This window comes from Oryctolagus cuniculus, chromosome 4, assembly GCF_964237555.1.
Source record: "Oryctolagus cuniculus chromosome 4, mOryCun1.1, whole genome shotgun sequence".
In the NCBI taxonomy this organism is placed as follows: Eukaryota; Metazoa; Chordata; class Mammalia; order Lagomorpha; family Leporidae; genus Oryctolagus; species Oryctolagus cuniculus.
In genome coordinates, this window is record NC_091435.1 from 169,454,515 (window position 1) to 169,472,710 (window position 18,196).

The window sequence follows — 18,196 nt, forward strand, 5'->3', positions numbered from 1 at the left end:
GATTTCCTGAGATGCACGGATTCCCTGGCGACAGCGAGTGGTGCTCTCCGCGTTCTTGACCGTATTCCATGTATTTGAGCTGCCGTAGTAAGACAACACCTTTGTTTTTTGTACATAAACTAGTGGTGAAGGTGGAAAAGCTGGCAATTTTTAAGATGAATTCTCATTTCAAAGATGTTAAATGTGATTAAGATACCCCTGTAGGGGCCAGCACTGTGGCGTAGCGGGTAAAGCCACTGCCTGCGACACAAGCATCCCACAGGGGTTCTGGTTCGAGTCCCAGCTGCTCCACTTCTAATCCATCTCTCTGCTAATGGTACCTGTGATGGCCCAAGTCCTTGGGCCTCTGCATCCATGTGAGAAACCCGGATGAAGCACCGGGCTTTGACCTGGCCCAGCCCCAGCCGTTGTGGCCACTTGTGGAGTGAGCCAGGGGGTGGAAGATCCCTCTCTGTAACTCTTACCTTCCAAATAAATAAGAATAAATCTTAAAAAAAAAAAAAAAAAGTACCAGGGCCAGTGCTGGCATCCCATATGGGTGCCGGTTTGAGTCCTGGCTGCTCCACTTCCAAACCAGCTCCCTGCTTTGGCCTGGGAAAGCAGTAGAAGATGGCCCAAGTGCTTGGGTCCCTGCACACACATGGGAGACCCGGAAGAAGTTCCTGGCTTTGGATTGGTGCAGCTCCGACCGTGTGGCCATCTGGGGAATGAACCAGCAGATGGAAGACCTCTCTCTCTCTCTCTCTCTCTGTGTAACTCTTTTAAATAAATAAGTAAGTAAATATTTGTTTTTTAAAAGTACCATCGAGACCAGATTGCAGTAGCTTCCCGTGTCCAGTCTGATGGCCTGGGAGTGTGTTCTGATAACTGACCAGCAGGATACTTTATTTTTAAGAATTATTTGTTTATTTTAAGAGTTAACACACAGAGAGGGGAAGAGACAGAGAGCTGCCCTCTGCTGTTTCACTCTCCAGATGGCTGCAACAGCCAGGGTTTGGTCAGGCCAAAGCCAGGTGCTTTCTTCCAGGTCACCCAAGTGGGCAACAGGGGCCCAAACACTTGAGCCATTTGCTGCTGCTTTCCCAGGCACATTACCCAGGACTCGAACCAGTGCCCACATGGGATGCTGGCATTGTAGGCAGCGGCTTTACCTGCTACGCCTCAGCGCCGGCCCCATTAGGGCACTTTATTTTTTATTTATTTATTTATTTTTGACAGGCAGAGTGGATAGTGTGAGAGAAGAGACAGAGAGAAAGGTCTTCCTTTGCTGTTGGTTCACCCTCCAATGGCCGGCGTGCTACGGCCGGTGCACCGTGCTGATCTGAAAGCAGGAGCCAGGTGCCTCTCCTGGTCTCCCATGGGGTGCAGGGCCCAAGCACTTGGGCCATCCTCCACTGCACTCCCGGGCCACAGCAGAGAGCTGGCCTGGAAGAGGGGCAACCGGGACAGAATCCAGCGCCCCGACCGGCACTAGAACCCGGTATGCTGGCGCCGCTAGGTGGAGGAGTGGCCTAGTGAGCCGCAGCGCCGGCCCCCATTAGGGCACTTTAAATACTGGTGGCTGTGCCACCCCTGACCTCCAGAGCAGCCATCACTAATTGGTAACTGTAGTCTTTCCCTGGAAAGAGATTTGGCCTCAGACTCCTCCATACTAATTGGCATGCACTGATTCACCTGCCCTGAGCGAGACCCTGAACTTGGAAGTATTAAATTAGATCCCTGAGCATCTAAAAGATACTAAGTTATTCTCTAGAGCACCATGTTTATTGGATGATCTCTCTCTCTCTCTTTTTTTTAAAGATTTATTTATTTATATGTTAGAAAGGCACAGCATATGAGAGAGAGTCTTCCATCTGCTGTTTGACTCCCCAGATGGCCACAACAACCAGGGCTTGGCCAGGCCAACGCCAGGAACTCCCTCCAGGTCTCATGTGGGTGGTTGGGGCCCAAATACTTAGGTCATCATCTTCTGCCCCCTTCTCAGGTGCATTAACAGGGAGCTAAATGGGCAAACAACTAGGATGCAGTAAGATACGCCTGCATCACAAGTGATGGCTTAACCCAGCGTGCACAGCACTGGCTCGGTTCCTGGTTCCTGACTGCAACGTGGGTTTCTATTTCGGAGGTCGGGCCAGGCCACACGGAGGAAATGTATCTGGGCTTCCCACCCACCTGCAAGCTCCAGGACATGACAGCGCCAGCCCCCTTGGTGGTAGACTTTGTCACATGTACGCTACGAGGCATGGCCAGGCCTGGAACGTGACCCGAAGGCTGGGACAGAGTTCCAAGGGGGCCGAGACCATGCCAGGGGTCGCGCTTCCCCTGCATTTACCCCTCCCCCCCAAGCTTGGAGGGGATTTGAACCTTGGGTTCCCCGGGCCGAGCGATGCTGGCCAGGCTGATTTGCCGGGACCGTCCCAGTTTTAGCCCCGTACTACACCCAGAACCCCCTCAGCCCAGGGCCCACTGGGTGATGGCTGACCCAGAATGCTCCGAAGCCTGGTCGGGCCCTGAGCCCCTCCTCATTTGGTGACTTGCTCACTGTGGGGCAGCATCAGCTTCCCGCATCAGCGTGCTGGTTTCAGTCGTGGCTGCTGTGCTTCCAGTCCACCTCCCTGCTAATGCACCTGGGAAAGCCACGGAAGGTGGCCCCTGACATCCGTGTGGGAGACCAGGATGGAGTTGCTGGCTCCTGGCTTTGGCCGGGGCAAACCCCAGCTGTTACGACCATTTCAGGAATGAAGCAGCAGATGGAAGCTTTCTCTCTCTCTCTCTCTTTCTACTTCACTGTCACTCTGCCTTTCAAATAGATTTATTTTTTAATGTGAAAAACTTGCACCATTAGCCAGTTTGTTACCCCTGATTTAGTACTTCAGTACCTTAAATCCTTGTGGCTTTTCAAGACACATCATGTAATATTAACGAAGACACCAGGCCTTCTGTCTGGATTAATTTTTTATGAACAGTAATACGTCTGATTAGGCTGGCAGATTGGCTGGGGCTGGTGCGAGGAGGGTGCGTGGTGGGGTTGTGGGGATGGTCTCTGGCACGCAGCGTCCACCTTCTGTCCACAGCATCTGTGTCGCATCCGTGCTAGTCCCAGCGTGAGCTTGGCGTTGGTTCTGATTGGGACGAGCTGTGTTACTAATGACATAACAAGAGTGTGACGGATGACCAGCTAGCGTGAGGAGTGCCGTGTACCTGGCCTGTAGGGTGCCCAGGGCGGGGAGAGTGGTGGCTTCGCTGTGTCCCCGCGTCCCTTCCTGGTCCTGACATCCAGAGTACAGTGCCAGTTCCCCTACAGAGGAATCTAGCTCCTCCCGGAAACCCCTGAGGTTACCTGGCACAGGTATGGGTCTCCCCTGAGGGTGCACCTGCTTTCTAAGAAGGTGGCCTGGGGACTAGGCTGCGGGGTGCCAGTGTGCGCGTTTGGTCTTGCCAACGCCTCAAGGTTGTTTTGCTCTTCTAGCTGAGCATCGAGCAGGCCCAGACTGTGGCTGAACAGGTGGAGATGAAGGCAAAGGTGGCTCAGTCGGAGGTGAAGGCCGTCACTGCAAGGCACAAGAAGGCCCTGGAGGAGCGCGAGTGCGAGCTGCTGTGGAAGGTAAGGGGGCCGGGCGCGCCCTCCGCCAGCTGCCGCCTGCGGAACACTGGGTCGCTGTCCCGGAAGTGGCCCTGGGCGGGAAGATGCAGGTTGTGCCGTTGGGGCGCCCCCTGGAGCATGGTGGGTGCCATGGTGCCTTCCAGAAGGCGCTCCGAGGCCGAGCCGGGCAGGGGCCTCCGGCTCTCTCCTGCGCGCACAATCAGAGCTGTTGTTCCGGGGAGGCGGGCAGCCTGGTAGGAAGCGCCTTATTTTTGGTGTCCTGGCTGGTCGCACTTCCTGAACCCCCGTGGAAAACCAGTTTTCCACTTGGGAGGGCGGTGAGTTCGTGCCCTTTCTTCCTGTCGGGGCAGGAAGGAGAGCCGAGCACGCTGGTGTGCTGTGGAGATAAAATCGGCTGGGGAGACCGCGCCACCCCACCCACGTCTGCAGCCGCTTTTCCTTCTCTGGTGCGTGTCCCTGAGCCGGAGGGGAGGGGGACGCCTCGTGCCCACCCAGGGCCCCGCCTCCCGTGACTGTGTCCTTTTGATCTCCGTGTCCTGCGAAGGTAGGGGTGACCTTGGCTAACCGCCGCCGTGCTCCCATGGCTTGCCAAGGCTACCCCGGATTGTCCGTCCCAGTTTCCCGTTAACCAGCCTCCCCACTGCTTTCCTGCCGCCTGTGTCCTCCGGGGGGGGGCTGTGGCCGAGTTGCTTGCTATCTGGCCAGCGGCTAGGGTTCACCTCCGATCTCATTCGGCATCATGCCGGTCGCTCGCAGACACCCCAATGTCCTCGTGGCCCTGCCCACCTCACGCCACTCACAACCGTTCATTGTAACCCAGAGGGGCCGCTGCCTGCAAGCTGAGCCCGGCGGGCAGCTCTGCCCCGGACCTGCTCTCCTGCGTGTCCCGATGAAAAAGGCCATTGTGTGCGGGGCTTCTGCAGCTCTCCCCTTGGTGGCCTCCCGTCCCGGGAGGCTGCCCCCCCCCCCGTCCCCTCTCTAAGGCACTCTGTGGGTGGGGGGAGCGGGCAGGGAGGAAATCAAGTTTGACTCCAGGTGAAGTGTGCTTGGAAGACAAAGAAGGGGCCTTCTCCTTGGTATACTTGGCTGTGTCTGTTTGCCTGATAGACCCCAACATAAGCTTACTTCTGCCGGACACAGCCGTCTCACGGGACCCTGCCTCCAGCTGTGCCAGCTCGCCCCCGTGCGGGGCGGGGGCTCCCCTTCTCTCTGACCCTCCCGCCTGCTTCTGTCTGTGCCTTGGGCTCATTTTCTTGAGTCCCCTGGGTTATTGGACATTCAGCTATAGGAGCGCAGGGCTGCTGCGCTTCGTTGTAGTGCCTGATAAACTGCCAGTGCCCTCGGCTACTTCTGGGGTGACTCAGGGGTCAGAACCAAGGGCGGAGGTCTGGCCAGGAGTCGGAGGGAGGGACAAAGCGTCTGTCTTCTCCAGACTCACAGGGGCCCCCCGTGTGCCCACGTCCTGGTTGCAGAATGGACTGATGCAGGAGCGTGAGTGGGAAATCTGCCTCCCCGAGGTGCACCTGTGCTCGGTTGTCGGGGCCCTCGGTGGGGCAGCCGAGGTGGTGGGGTAGCTGCACCCTGCCCCCTTAGTTAGGAAGGTTGTTGAGAACTGGAATGGGAAAACACGGGCAATTACTTTTTCACTCCACCGAATCTGTGGTCGGAGAACCTCGGAGGTGGGAATCGCGCTGGCAGGTCGGCGTTACGGTTCGTGTGCGTGAGTCGCACTGCGCCCTGCAGTAGTACAAGTGAGGGCGGGGCTTGCTGTCTGCATGGAGGCTCAGTACTCTCCGTGCGCCTGTGTGTGTGTGTGTGTGTGTGGGAGAGAGATCTGAGTAGCTTCAGTCTTGGTGGTGCAGGCTGGCCTTGCGGCCCAGTGCGTGGGAAGCGCCTGTGGTTGGGCCTCTTTGTCTCCGCCATCATAGCCACCCCTGTCGCCTAAGCCACGCTCATCCCCGCCTGGGTGATCTGTTTTCTCATTTGTCCCCATCCAGCGCACCTGCCCCACAGCCCATTGTTTAATAACATGAATGATTCACCTGACCGCAGGACACCCCCAGATACCAGTGTTTTGTAAAATGCTTATCCTGATTTTAGAGCCTGATAGCTCTCCCTCTCTCTCTCCCTCCTCTCTCTCCCTCTCTCTCTCTCTCTCTCTCTCTCTCACCCACCCACCCACCCACACACACACACACACACACACACGGTTGTCTATGGGGGTTGGTTCTGGGACACCCTCCACACACAGATGCCAAAACCCATGCAAACACAAGTCCCTGGTAAAATGGGGCTGCACACATTCTTCGTGCACTTTACATCATTTCTAGATGGCTGTGCTGTGTTAGACCGTTTTGTTTAGGGAACAATGATTTTTTAAATGCCTGTACATAATCAGTACAAACACAATATTTTTCTCAATTTTTTTTTTTTTTTTAAATTTAAAGATAGTTAGGCAGAGCAACAGAGAGAAATGCCAAGACAGGAGTTCTTCCATCTGCCGGGTCACTCCCCCTAATGCCAGCCGCAGCCTTGGCTAGGCCAGGCCACCAGCATGGGTGGCAGAGGCTCTTGTACTTGGTTCACCATCTGCTGGTTTCTCAGGCTCCTTAGGGAGCTGGATTGGAAGCAGAGCAGCCAGGGCTCAAACCAGCATCCTGATACGGGATGCCGCTGGCTGCAGGTGGCATCTTTACCTGCTGTGCCCCAGTGCCAGCCTTGCCCAATATTTTGGACCCTTTGTCCATTGTCAAGGTTCAACAAGGACCCCAAGCAGCCCTCTTATCCCCCTCCCCTTCATTCCAGGATCGTTTGCTGTGTTGAATGCCCTTGTCTTTGACCAGACATCTTCTGTAACCTGGAACGGTCCCTCGGCCCCTTCTGCTCTGCTGTTGTTTCTCTGGGTTTTCTTCTTCCTTCAAGTTGACTATTTAACGATTTTGTTTATTCGAAAGGCAGAAGGAAAGAGATCACGATGTTCCATCTGCTGATTCTCTCCCTCAAATGCCTGCAACAGCTCAGGCCAGGCCAGGCTGGAGCTGGTGGTGGGGAACTCAGTCCGGATCTCCCTCGTTGGGGGCGGCAGGCAGGGGCCCATCCACAGGAAGCCGGACACACCTGCACCCAGACGCTCTGATACGGGATGTGGACGCTGGGGTTTGGGGAGGGGGGCGCAGTCCGGTTCTCCTTGGCGTGGGTTCCCCCGTGACCTGCCCGCCGGAGTCGCGTTTGCGGTGCCTGGTGCTGAGCCTCTGTCCTCTCTCTCCGCCTTTCTTCCCAGGTGGAGAAGATCCGGCAGGTGAAGGCCAAGTCTCTGTACCTGCAGGTGGAGAAGCTGCGGCAGCACCTGAGCAAGCTGGAGAGCACCATCAGCGCCGTGCAGCAGGTGCTGGAGGAGGGCAGGGCGCTGGACATCCTGCTCGCCCGAGACCGGATGCTGGCCCAGGTGCAGGAGCTGAAGACCGTGCGCAGCCTGCTGCAGCCCCAGGAGGACGACCGCGTCATGTTCACGCCCCCCGACCAGGCCCTGTACCTGGCCATCAAGTCCTTTGGCTTCGTCAGCAGTGGGGCCTTCGCGCCTCTCACCAAGGCCACCGGCGATGGCCTCAAGCGGGCCCTGCAGGGCAAGGTGGCCTCGTTCACGGTCATCGGCTACGACCACGACGGTGAGCCGCGCCTCTCGGGAGGGGACCTCATGTCGGCCGTGGTCCTGGGCCCTGACGGCAACCTGTTCGGCGCGGAGGTGAGCGACCAGCAGAACGGGACGTACGTGGTGAGCTACCGGCCGCAGCTGGAGGGCGAGCACCTGGTGTCGGTGACCATGTGCAACCAGCACATCGAGAACAGCCCCTTCAAGGTGGTGGTCAAGTCGGGCCGCAGCTACGTGGGCATCGGGCTCCCGGGCCTGAGCTTCGGCAGCGAGGGCGACAGCGACGGCAAGCTGTGCCGCCCCTGGGGCGTGAGCGTCGACAAGGAGGGCTACATCATCGTGGCCGACCGCAGCAACAACCGCATCCAGGTGTTCAAGCCCTGCGGCTCCTTCCACCACAAGTTCGGCACCCTGGGCTCCCGGCCCGGGCAGTTCGACCGGCCCGCCGGCGTGGCCTGCGACGCCTCGCGCCGGATCGTGGTGGCCGACAAGGACAATCATCGCATCCAGATCTTCACCTTCGAGGGCCAGTTCCTGCTCAAGTTCGGGGAGAAGGGCACCAAGAACGGGCAGTTCAACTACCCTTGGGACGTGGCGGTGAACTCCGAGGGCAAGATCCTGGTCTCAGACACCCGGAACCACCGGATCCAGCTGTTCGGGCCCGACGGGGTCTTCCTGAATAAGTACGGCTTCGAGGGCGCCCTCTGGAAGCACTTTGACTCGCCGCGGGGTGTGGCCTTCAACCACGAGGGCCACCTGGTGGTCACCGACTTCAACAACCACCGGCTCCTGGTCATCCACCCCGACTGCCAGTCAGCGCGCTTCCTGGGCTCGGAGGGCACGGGCAACGGGCAGTTCCTGCGCCCGCAGGGCGTGGCCGTGGACCAGGAGGGGCGCATCGTCGTGGCCGATTCCAGGAACCACCGGGTCCAGATGTTTGAGTCCAACGGCAGCTTCCTGTGCAAGTTCGGCTCCCAGGGCAGCGGCTTCGGGCAGATGGACCGCCCGTCCGGCATTGCCATCACCCCCGACGGCATGATCGTGGTGGTAGATTTCGGCAACAATCGAATCCTCATTTTCTAATCGCAGTGGCTCGGGTTCCGTGCTGGGGGGGGGGGGCGTGCACACGTGCGTGTCTGTCTGTCTCTATCTCCTCTCTCCCTCCCTCTCTCTCTGTTTTTGAATTTCAAAGAAGTAACCATCTCAGGGAAATTTTTTCTTTTCTTTGTCTAAAGAGAACAAGAGAAGTACAGCGTTGATTCTTACCTCATCTTTATTTCTTTACAGATGAATGTAACAGTGTCCTTTGCGCAGGGGTGGAGCCTGTGGAGTGACACTTTCTATCTACCTCATGGATCTATGTTTCCTTCTCAGACAGGCCCAGGGGCCCTCCTGCGCGGGTTCACACCTGCCCGGGCCGTGGCGGGCTGCGCGCACACTGGCCCTGCAGCTGTTGGGTGTGCGTGTGCGTGTGTGTGTGTGTGTGTGTGTGTGACGGGATGCATTCTGTAGGTTGAGCCAAGGAAATACAAGAAAACTACTAAGTTAAAAAAAAACTATAAAACTGGAAAAAATAGGATTTTAAACTGCATACGGATAGAGTGTGTTCTCGAGAATTCTGTGTTTCTGTGGGGTTAGATTGTGTGGTGTGGTTTTGAACTTGCTGGAAAATCTTTTTTTTAAAAAAATGCTGCAGCAGAGAACGCTTCCTCTGTTTTCCTCGTCTACCTCAGCATCTTTGCTCGTTCCCTAGGAGAGGTGGCTGTGGCTGGGCAGCCGAGAGCGGCAGCCCGAGCGGCGAGCTGTAGGGTGGCTGGTCTCTGTTTTCGGGGGGGTGGGGGAGGGAGGGTGCACCCGGATCGTGACACCCTGCCTCCCAGGAAACCTTGTCCCCCCACACGTTGGTTTCTGAACAGTCGATCTAGCTCGGCCTTGGATTCATAGTCTCAGAAGTGAAGTATGCTTATTTTGTTATGGGCCATAAGGAGTTAGGCGGAAGCAAGGAAGGGGGGCGATGCCCCTGTTTTCAGGCGTGGACTGTGGGTGGGCACGCCTGTGCTGTGAAGGGGTCAGCCAGCCAGGCAACCCCCTCCCCCCAGACGTGGACTCTGCAGAGGGGCAGGGCGGGGGTCCTCCCGCCTCCCATGGTGAATGTTGTTCCATTCCTGTAGCGCCAGGAGTTTCTTGTCTTATCGAAGAGCAGACGGATGGATGAACTTTCATTTTAAAAGCACAATTTCTTCCTGCTTTGGAAGTTCAGGGAAAGAGGAAGTCTGCGAGTCGGATGATGCGTATGATCGGCCCGGCCCCATACCCTCCGCTGGGCACCCGTGGTTACCGTGCCCCCCTCCCCCAAGGCCTTTGAATGTAAATGGTTTGTAAACCAAATCAGCTCCCGAACCTGAAATGTGTAAGGTGTGCTATCTAGATTCGGTACCAAAGAAGGAAAACGGAAGCCCAGTGCAGGACCGTGGGCTGCTGCTGCTGCCACCGCCGGACCTGGCCCGCGACCTGGTGCTCTGGCCTTCGGCTGGTCTCCCTGGTGGGACCCCGGCGCAGCTGCGAGTGTGTCCCCCAGGACCCAGAGGGGTCCCTGCGTTCCCCCAAATCCTGAAGTGAGAACCAAATCCCAGAGGACCGAGAGGTGCTGTCCCTAGGGAGTCCTCTTGTGTAAACACACTGACCGGTGGATCAATTTCAGTTTCGGTTCCTGTTTTTTTTCTGAGAGATTTCTGTTGCGGAGTGGACGTGGTTTGCTGTGCGCTGAGTCCGTTGAGAAGTGGAGCGATCTGCTTTGGTCATTCCCCCAAAGAAGTGAGTCCATTGGGTTGTGTTGACCACCCACTTTTTTTGGGCATTACACTCTCCCGCCTCAAGCTGCCCTTTCTTCTTCCCACTGCTTTAACGTGAGGTTTTCCGAGACCCACAAAATGAGAAGGGAGGCAGCAGGAACTCAGCTGCTGAGTGGAAGCGCCTTGTCCCCCAGTTCCTATTCAGTTGCCTTATCTTTGCCTCTGAGTTCTGAGTGACTTGGTGCTGGTCTTTGTCCTCGGCCCCTTGATTGTCCAACGAATTGCCCTGTGAACACCAAAGATACAGTTGTCAATGCTTAAGCGCTGCTGTGTGGGGGGAGTTCTGCTCGGTGGCTGAAATGATCAGGTCTGGACGAGTGGCAGCTCAGAGCAGGTGCAGCGGTCCCCCGAAGCCAGTGGGTGGGTGAGCGGTCAGGGCGAGACATGCTGCCTCTGTGCCTGCACTTCGTGGTCCCGCTCCCCTACTTAGGATGGTTACACGGCTGGCATTTGGGAAGCGTGGTGGCATTTGGGAAGTTTTTGTTTTTAAAAAGCATTGGCCGCTTGTGGCTGTCTGAGATTAGCTGTTGGCCCATAGCGGGGATGGAGGTGCCAAGCACTTTGGAGATGTGGACTAGTCCACATGAAGACAAGGTGGGAAGAGCCAGGGTTTGGTGCTCCCTGGAGAGAGAGGGTATTGAGGATACTTGCATTTCAGCACCTGCCTCCTGCCCATTATGGGTGATGCTGGGATGAGCCTGGAGAGCGAGACCCTGTCGGCCCTGGGTGGCTCAGATCGGGTCAGGTGGCAGGGGTGGGATATGACAGCAGTGGATGTGTGGAGCTGCCCGTTGGATCAGGTTTGAAATCTCACCCTTAGGTAGCGGCTCTTTGGTTGACACCGGCTTAGCATTTCATAATGTCTTAAGAGCAACAGATTCCTTCTCTGTGGCTTTGGCCACGGGAAGCAGTCCTGTCTTGGAATCCATGCTCTATTGTGGCTGGCAAAGTGATGGAGCCCAGGGCCCCAGGCTGTACCCCGAGTGCACTGACTCCTCAATCCATACCCTTTAAGTCTAACTTACTTGCGGGGAGGAGAGGAGGGCATACAACAAGAGTACCGTAAATTATGTGTTGGGCCAAAAAAGTTGCCAGAAGAGACAGCCTGTGGAGTTGCAGGGGATAGCCGGAGACCCGCTCAGTCTGTTTTAGTCTAGTTAAGCCAAAGCTTAAGGATTTGAGGAACGAACTCTTTTAGGCTTGAAGCCACAGAATACTATTGCGTATGTGTGGTCTTCCTTTTCTGAAGATTTTAAGATGCTGTGTTCTGATAGATAGTTGAAAGAGATGCCAAAGTTTTAGGCTTGTTTTTCTGTTGCTTTAAAAATAATAAATAATAATAATAATACAATGGTGCCAAAAAAGTATTTAGGGTATTTATTTAAGACAACACTCTTTACATTTCCAACAGTCTGGGGCTGTATAAAAGTCGAAGTGTTTGTACCCACACATGATGATGTCACAGAGCTGGAACCTCCCAGCCCGCGCCGCCTTCTCCCTGGCTTCCTGCAGGCCAGGTGCACGGGACTCAGCACTCCCATGCCACTGTGTTTGTCTCGATCTACCTCACTGTTGGCAAAAGTCACCTACCTCATGTTAGCATCCGATGGGTCTCAAAAGGAGTAGTATTTATCCCGTGAGCAGTGAGTGGGAGCTGGAATCTACCTCTTAGAAGAAGAGACGTTTGCTTGAGTCTAGAACTGACTTGTCCCAGGAGAAGTGTCAGGAGTCATAAATCCAATAATCTGTAAGTCCCCACCTCCCCCAAAAAACAATAATAATTCACACCATTCCCATTTCCATTCAGTGCTAAGAAACTACTGGTCCGTCTGCTCTGTTGGAGGACTTAGAAATAAGGACCTTTAGGTCTTTCTCTTGAAGAGAAGAATATTTTATCTGTTTGATTGTCCACAGCGTCGCAGGGCTAGTTGTCGGCAGCACCCACTGTGGGAAGGGAATGAGCATCCTTTTGACTTCTTGATTGTATGTGCAGGCTGCCGCACCCAGCACGTGCGGTGCCCGGGGAAGCTCCTGTCACTCCTTTGTTTTGTTGCTAATTTGTTTTTCTACCAAAGGTAAACACATTGACGGGTTTTTGTTTTGTTTTTTGTTTTCCTTGTTTATTAAATACTTGAGAAAAGTCGAAAAGCACATTACCAGAAAATACTGTATTGACAGCCCTCTGCCTCCTTCTCCTCCTCTTCCTCCTCTTCCTCCTCCTCCCCCTCCCCAGGTCACATTTGGTTTTGATTGGAGAGAGGGTCCCGAGACCACTGTCGGTATCAGCAGTTGGGTTTATTGGAGAAATACCTCAATGATGTCTATTTTGAAAACCGATCTTACGGGTTATTAACAAGCCAGCCTTGTGGGGCGTTTTCCGTCATCATGTAACCAGTAATGGTTCTAAACGTTTTGTGTACCCACACGGTCTTAGACCTCCTTTTAATGATTGTATTAACTTACAAAACTCAGGTAGTCTTTTTCTTAAGGCTCTCTCTCAGAGCACACTGGCTGAATGTTGACGTGTGTAGCAGAGTGTTTACTTAGAAAACCAGCGTTGGCATCATGCCCCATGTTCCTAGCCGTCTGTGTAGTTGTCTGCAGACACACTTCTGGCGTTCCCTTGTTTGCAGGGTGGTAAGATGTCTTTTCCTCTAAAGTCAATGCAGGTGAGGGTGGGTGGGTGAGGGATGTTTTTAACTAGCATGATAGGTGTACTTGGGGTGGGGGGAGGGTTGTTAGTATTTTTTTATGAATCTCGCTCAGTATGTCCCATTAGCTCTCATGCCTGGGCAAAAAGATGCTTTAATTTTTGAAGATAGAACGTGTGGCTCGGTTGAGTCTGCCTTTTTTTTTTTTTTTTTTTTTTTTTTTTTAAAGGAAAGTAAATCCAGACTTGGGGAAATCAACAAGGGCTTGCTGCCTGGTGCTCATAGAAAATCTTGAACTTTTGTTGATTGTGCAAGGGCAGATGTGATTCAAGGCTTAGGCACCAGCTGAGTGACAGTCCCGGCTGTGGGCTCCTGGGGTGCCGCTGGCTGCCTCTCGCCACTGGGTGAAGAATGAAGACTTCACCCCAAACCTTTAGGCGGAAGTGGGTTTTTGTTTGTTTGGTGTTGGTTTTCATTTTTGTTTTTTTTTTTTTCCTCTTGGGATTTTCCTTTTGCATTTTGCATCGCGATGGTTACTGTTGTAGGCCACAGGCATGACAGGCAATGAACAGGCGAGAACCAGTGGGAAAGTGTTCAAAAACTCCTGTGTTCGCTAACAGGTTTCTGAATGTATCGCTGTGGTCCACAGAGAAGGCTGCGCAGGGTAGCAAGGAGATGCTGTATCAGCTACCGCAGCCGTAAAACGAAGTTGCTGTCTCTCTGGACTTTAAAATTGTTCCTATGCAGCTTATTTTATTTTTGTTGAATCAAATAAACAAGAGGGTTTTTCCATGGACATGCTGTGTCTGCGTGATCTTTGAGTCTGGTGTGAGTAAGGGAGTATGCCCTGCACCTGGTGCCCAGAAGGGACTGGAGGGGGAGCTTGCCTTTTGGCAGGGGGCAGATTGGGCCCCAGCACTGTTGTCAAGTGGGTAGGTGTCAGGTGGGCATTCTGGCGAAGGAGGCTTGTAGGCTAAGCTTCTGCCTGCAGCACCGGTTCGAGTCCTGGCTGCTCCTCTTCCTATCCAGCTCCCTGCTTATGGCCTCGGAAAGCAATGGAAGATGGACCAAGCACTTGGGCCTCTGCATCTGCTTGGAAGACCTGGAAGAAGCTCCTGGCTTTGGATCAGCCCAGCTCTGCCTGTTTGGGGAGCGAGCAGCCCAGTGGCTGGCTATTTGGGGAGCGAGCCAGTGGATGGAAGACAGACTCTCTCTGTCCATCTGTCTTTCCCTTCTCTGGTGTAATTCTAATTTTCAAATGGAAGGTTTTTTTAATTTTAAATTTAAAAATTTTTGCCGGCGCCGCGGCTCACTAGGCTAATTCTCCGCCTTACGACGCCGGCACACTGGGTTCTAGTCCTGGTCGGGGCGCTGGATTCTGTCCCGGTTGCCCCTCTTCCAGGCCAGCTCTCTGCTGTGGCCCAGGAGTGCAGTGGCGGATGGCCCAGGTCCTTGGGCCCTGCACCCCATGGGAGACCAGGAGAAGCACCTGGCTCCTGCCATCGGATCAGCGTGGTGCACTGGCCACGGCAGCCATTGGAGGGTGAACCAACAGCAAAGGAAGACCTTTCTCTCTCTCTCTCTCTCTCTCTCACTGTCCACTCTGCCTGTCAAAAAAATAAATTAAAAAAAAAATTTAAAAATTTAAATTAAAAAGTAGAGCGAGATATGTATGTGTGTGTGTATATATATATATATATATATAAAAGATTTGATTTCATTTGAAAGGCAGAGATAGTGATCTTCCATCCACTGATTTACTCTCCAAATGGCCACAACAACGGGGGCTGGGCCAGGCCAGAGCCAGGAGCTTCTTCCAGATCTCTTGTGGGTGCAGGGGCTCAAGGTCTCGGGGCATCCTCTGCTGCTTTCCCAGGTGCATTAACAAAGTTGTATCAGAAGTAGAGCAGCAGGGACTTGAACCAGAGCCCATGTGCTGCAGGCTGTGGCTTCGACCTGCTGTGCCATAGCCCCGGCTCTGCCGGCAACCCTTTAGAATGGCAGGTACGGTGTGTGGTTCCCCAAGTACCATGATCCCCTGCTGCAGCCCATCTATGTTGAAAATGCCTCAGAACCTCTGCCTGGGTTGAAGGCGTGGGTCCTGGGGTGGGCAGTGATGTGCTGGGCCTGGGCCCCTGGAAGTGCCAGGTGGAGACAGACACGTTCAGAATTTCCCGTGGGGCTTGGTCCTTCCCTGGAAGTGAACTTCATCCCGCATTGCGCCCAGCGCTCCTGATCTGCATCCTCAGGTTTGACCTTGGACTCCAGGATCTGGCAAAGCAGAGACCACAGCAGATTCCACTGCCTTCCAGAAGGTTTCTCCCTCACGAGGCCTTTCCTGCCATCACCTGGCACGTGTGGAGTTCGGGGAGATTTGGAAATCTTTTTTAAGATTTATTTATTTGAGAGAGTTACAATGAGTAGGAGAAACAGAGAGGTCTTCCATCTGCTGGTTCACTCCCCAAATGGCTGCTACGGCCAGAGCTGTGCCGATCCAAAGCCAGGAGCTTCCTCCAGTCTCCCACACGGGTGCAGGGGCCCAAGGGCTTGGGCCATCTTCTACTGCTTTCCCAGGTCACAGCAGAGAGCTGGATTGGAAGAGGAGCAGCCGAGACTAGAACCAGCGCCCATATGGGATGCCGGTGCTTCAGGCCAGGGCGTTAATCCACTGCGCCACAGCGCTGGCCCCATCCATCCACGTTGACTTTGAGCGTGAACAGTAGCACTTGCCAGGCGTGCGCTGTGGCACGGTGGGTTGGCCCACTGCTTGGGATTCCTGCATCCCCACTGGAGTACTGGGCTTGCATCCCCTTTGCTCCCAGTCCTTGCTAGTGTACCTGGGAAGGCAAGATGATGGCCCAAGTCCATGGGTTTCTGCCACCCACGTGGGAATCCCAGATGGAGTTCCTGGCTCCTGGGTTGTTGCGGCCATATGGGGAGTGAACAATAAAAATGAAATTTTTTTTTGACAGGTAGAGTTAGAGAGACAGAGAGAAAGATCTTCCTTTTTCCGTTGGTTCACCCCTCAAGTGGCCACTATGGCTGGTGTGTTGTGGCCTGCACGCTGTGCCGATCTGAAGCCAGGAGCCATGTGCTTCCTCTTGGTCTCATATGGGGGTGCAGGGCCCAAGCACTTGGGCCATCCTCCACTGCATTCCCGGGCCACAGCAGAGAGCTGGGCTGGAAGAGGAGCAACCGGGACAGAATCTGGTGCCCCGACCGGGACTAGAACCTGAGGTGCCGGAGCCGCAGGCAGAGGATTAGCCAAGTGAGCCACGGCACCAGCCATGTTTTTTTTTTAAACAGTGTTTACCTCATTGATAACCTCCAAGATTGACACACTTGGATAGGTGGGTTCTTGAGAGACTCAGGCACAGAACTGGGGTTCTTCAGTTGGTCCCCATTCCCTTTTTTCCCAGTCCCCTCACTTCTATTTACCGTTTGTCCCTGGCTGGACAGTGGAAACCTTCTGAGGAATGCAAAAGTTGGGTGGATGTGCTCTTTGGAGGAGAGGGGAGAAGCTTTTCCTCCTTAATCCTCTCAAAGCCCTGAGAGGTGTTGATAAAATGAGGCAGGACCCAGTGTCAAGAGAAGTACACAGAAAGTTCTAGAAAGGATCAGGAGCCCATCCTCCATGCTCTTCCAGCTGGAGCAGATGAGCTTGATAGGGCTCAGAGTTGGAAGGATGCCCCCCCCCCCCCCCATCAGTGGCATGCTGCTGGGGCCTACGTTATAACCAGCATCCTGTATGGGCATGGATCCAGCTCCCTGCTACTGGCCTGCGAAAAGCAGTAGAAGATGGCTCGAGTGCTTGGGTCCATGTTACTCAAGTGGAGGACCCGGATGAAGCCCCTGGCTTCAGCCTGGCCCAACTGCAGCTGTTGGGGCCATCTGGGAACTAGACCAGCAGGTGGAAGATTCTGGAACTCTGCCTTTCAAATATTATTTTTATTTTTTGGAGCTGACAGCCAAGATTAAGGAACACAACAGGTACTGGCACAGCTGTGGAGAAGTTGGGACCCCCATGGCTGGTGGGATTCACAGTTGCCACAGACATGAGCACAGTGTGACACTTCTAGTGTCCAGCAGAGCCCGGCACTGCCCCTCTGTATCTGTCCAAGGGAACTGAAGACAAGCCCATGCGAAAGCCAGGCACAGGAATCTCATAACAGCGTTATTCATGAGTGTCCCCGCCTGATGGCCACATAAACAGATATCCCCACAGTGGGATATTGTTCAGCCACAACAAGGCCGTGTTGATGTATTTGAAGTATGGGCGAGTTCAAGAACATGTTAGGTGAAAGAAGCCAGACCTCTCTGTGATGCCCTGAGCAGGGAGATAGAGGCCAACGGCTTCATGGTTGCCAGGGATTAGGGGGAGGTGGGAGTCAATGCTAGGGATTTTCATTTTGGTAAATAAGAATGCTCCGGAATTGGGTGATTGTCTCATAACTTGGTGAATATCCAGAAATCCCTGAGCTGAACCTGTTGGGTAATTTTTTTTCTTTTTTAATTATGATATGTGAACAAGCTCATCAAAAAAAAGAAAAAGAAAAAGCGGTGCTGTGGCCAGCGTCCCACGTGGCAGGTATTATTACCATGGGTCTTTGTCTCACGTGGAAGAGGAATTGACAAGCAGACAAGACAAGGCAAAGAGGGAAATGAGATTGATTAGAGTCCAGCTGGAGAGGCAAAACCTGAAGTGGTCTGTGACAGTGGAGTTGTGTGTGTGTGTGTTTTTTTTTTTTTTTTTTTACAGGCAGAGTGGACAGTGAGAGAGAGAGACAGAGAGAAAGGTGTTCCTTCGTCATTGGCTCACCCCCTAGTGGCTACTGCAGCACCACACTGCGCTGATCCCAAGCCAAGAGCCAGGTGCTTCTCTTGGTCTCCCATGCGGGTGCAGGGCCCAAGGACTTGGGCCATCTTCCACTGCATTCCCGGGCCACAGCAGAGAGCTGGACTGGAAGAGGGGCAACCAGGACGGAATCTGGTGCCCCGATCGGGACTAGAACCCGGGTGCCGGCGCCACAGGTGGAGGATTAGCCTAGTGAGCTGTGGCGGAGGCCTGGCAGTTTTTAAGCACAATTTGGGGGGGGGGGGGACTTGATAATCAGATTGACCCATTAAAAGACCTGATTTGCAATCCTTTATCCTGTCCGACTTGCTCAGGATAAAACAAAAAAGCCACTCAGAAGGGTGGAATGGGTAACTTGTTTTCACAATAAACAGTTCAGGAGGACAGAGGAATCTCCACTCCCTTGCTATTCTCATGGTAAAAGTGGGAGATTCCTAAGGAAATGCACTTCAGTTTCCACAGCCTGCCTGTTAACCCATCTGACTTCACATTGACAGGTTTCTCAGCCACAGCTTTGTCTTGGGGGGCATTATTTCCTGGTGCAAACTTTCCCTTTCAGAGAAATAAAATAATCCTTAAAAAAAA

General features: G+C 54.1%; 1 protein-coding gene across 1 annotated transcript in view; it reads left to right on the forward strand.

Moving 5' to 3' along the window:
• TRIM71 (tripartite motif containing 71) overlaps positions 1-13,659 on the forward strand; it is a 63,905-nt gene extending 50,246 nt beyond the window's left edge. The window contains exons 3-4 of the mRNA XM_051818534.2: positions 3,470-3,604; positions 6,885-13,659. Of these exons, the coding sequence (XP_051674494.2) occupies positions 3,470-3,604; positions 6,885-8,336 (1,587 nt within the window). The 3' untranslated portion in view covers positions 8,337-13,659. The remainder of the gene's footprint in view (positions 1-3,469; positions 3,605-6,884) is intronic.
• The last annotated feature ends 4,537 nt before the right edge of the window (positions 13,660-18,196 follow it).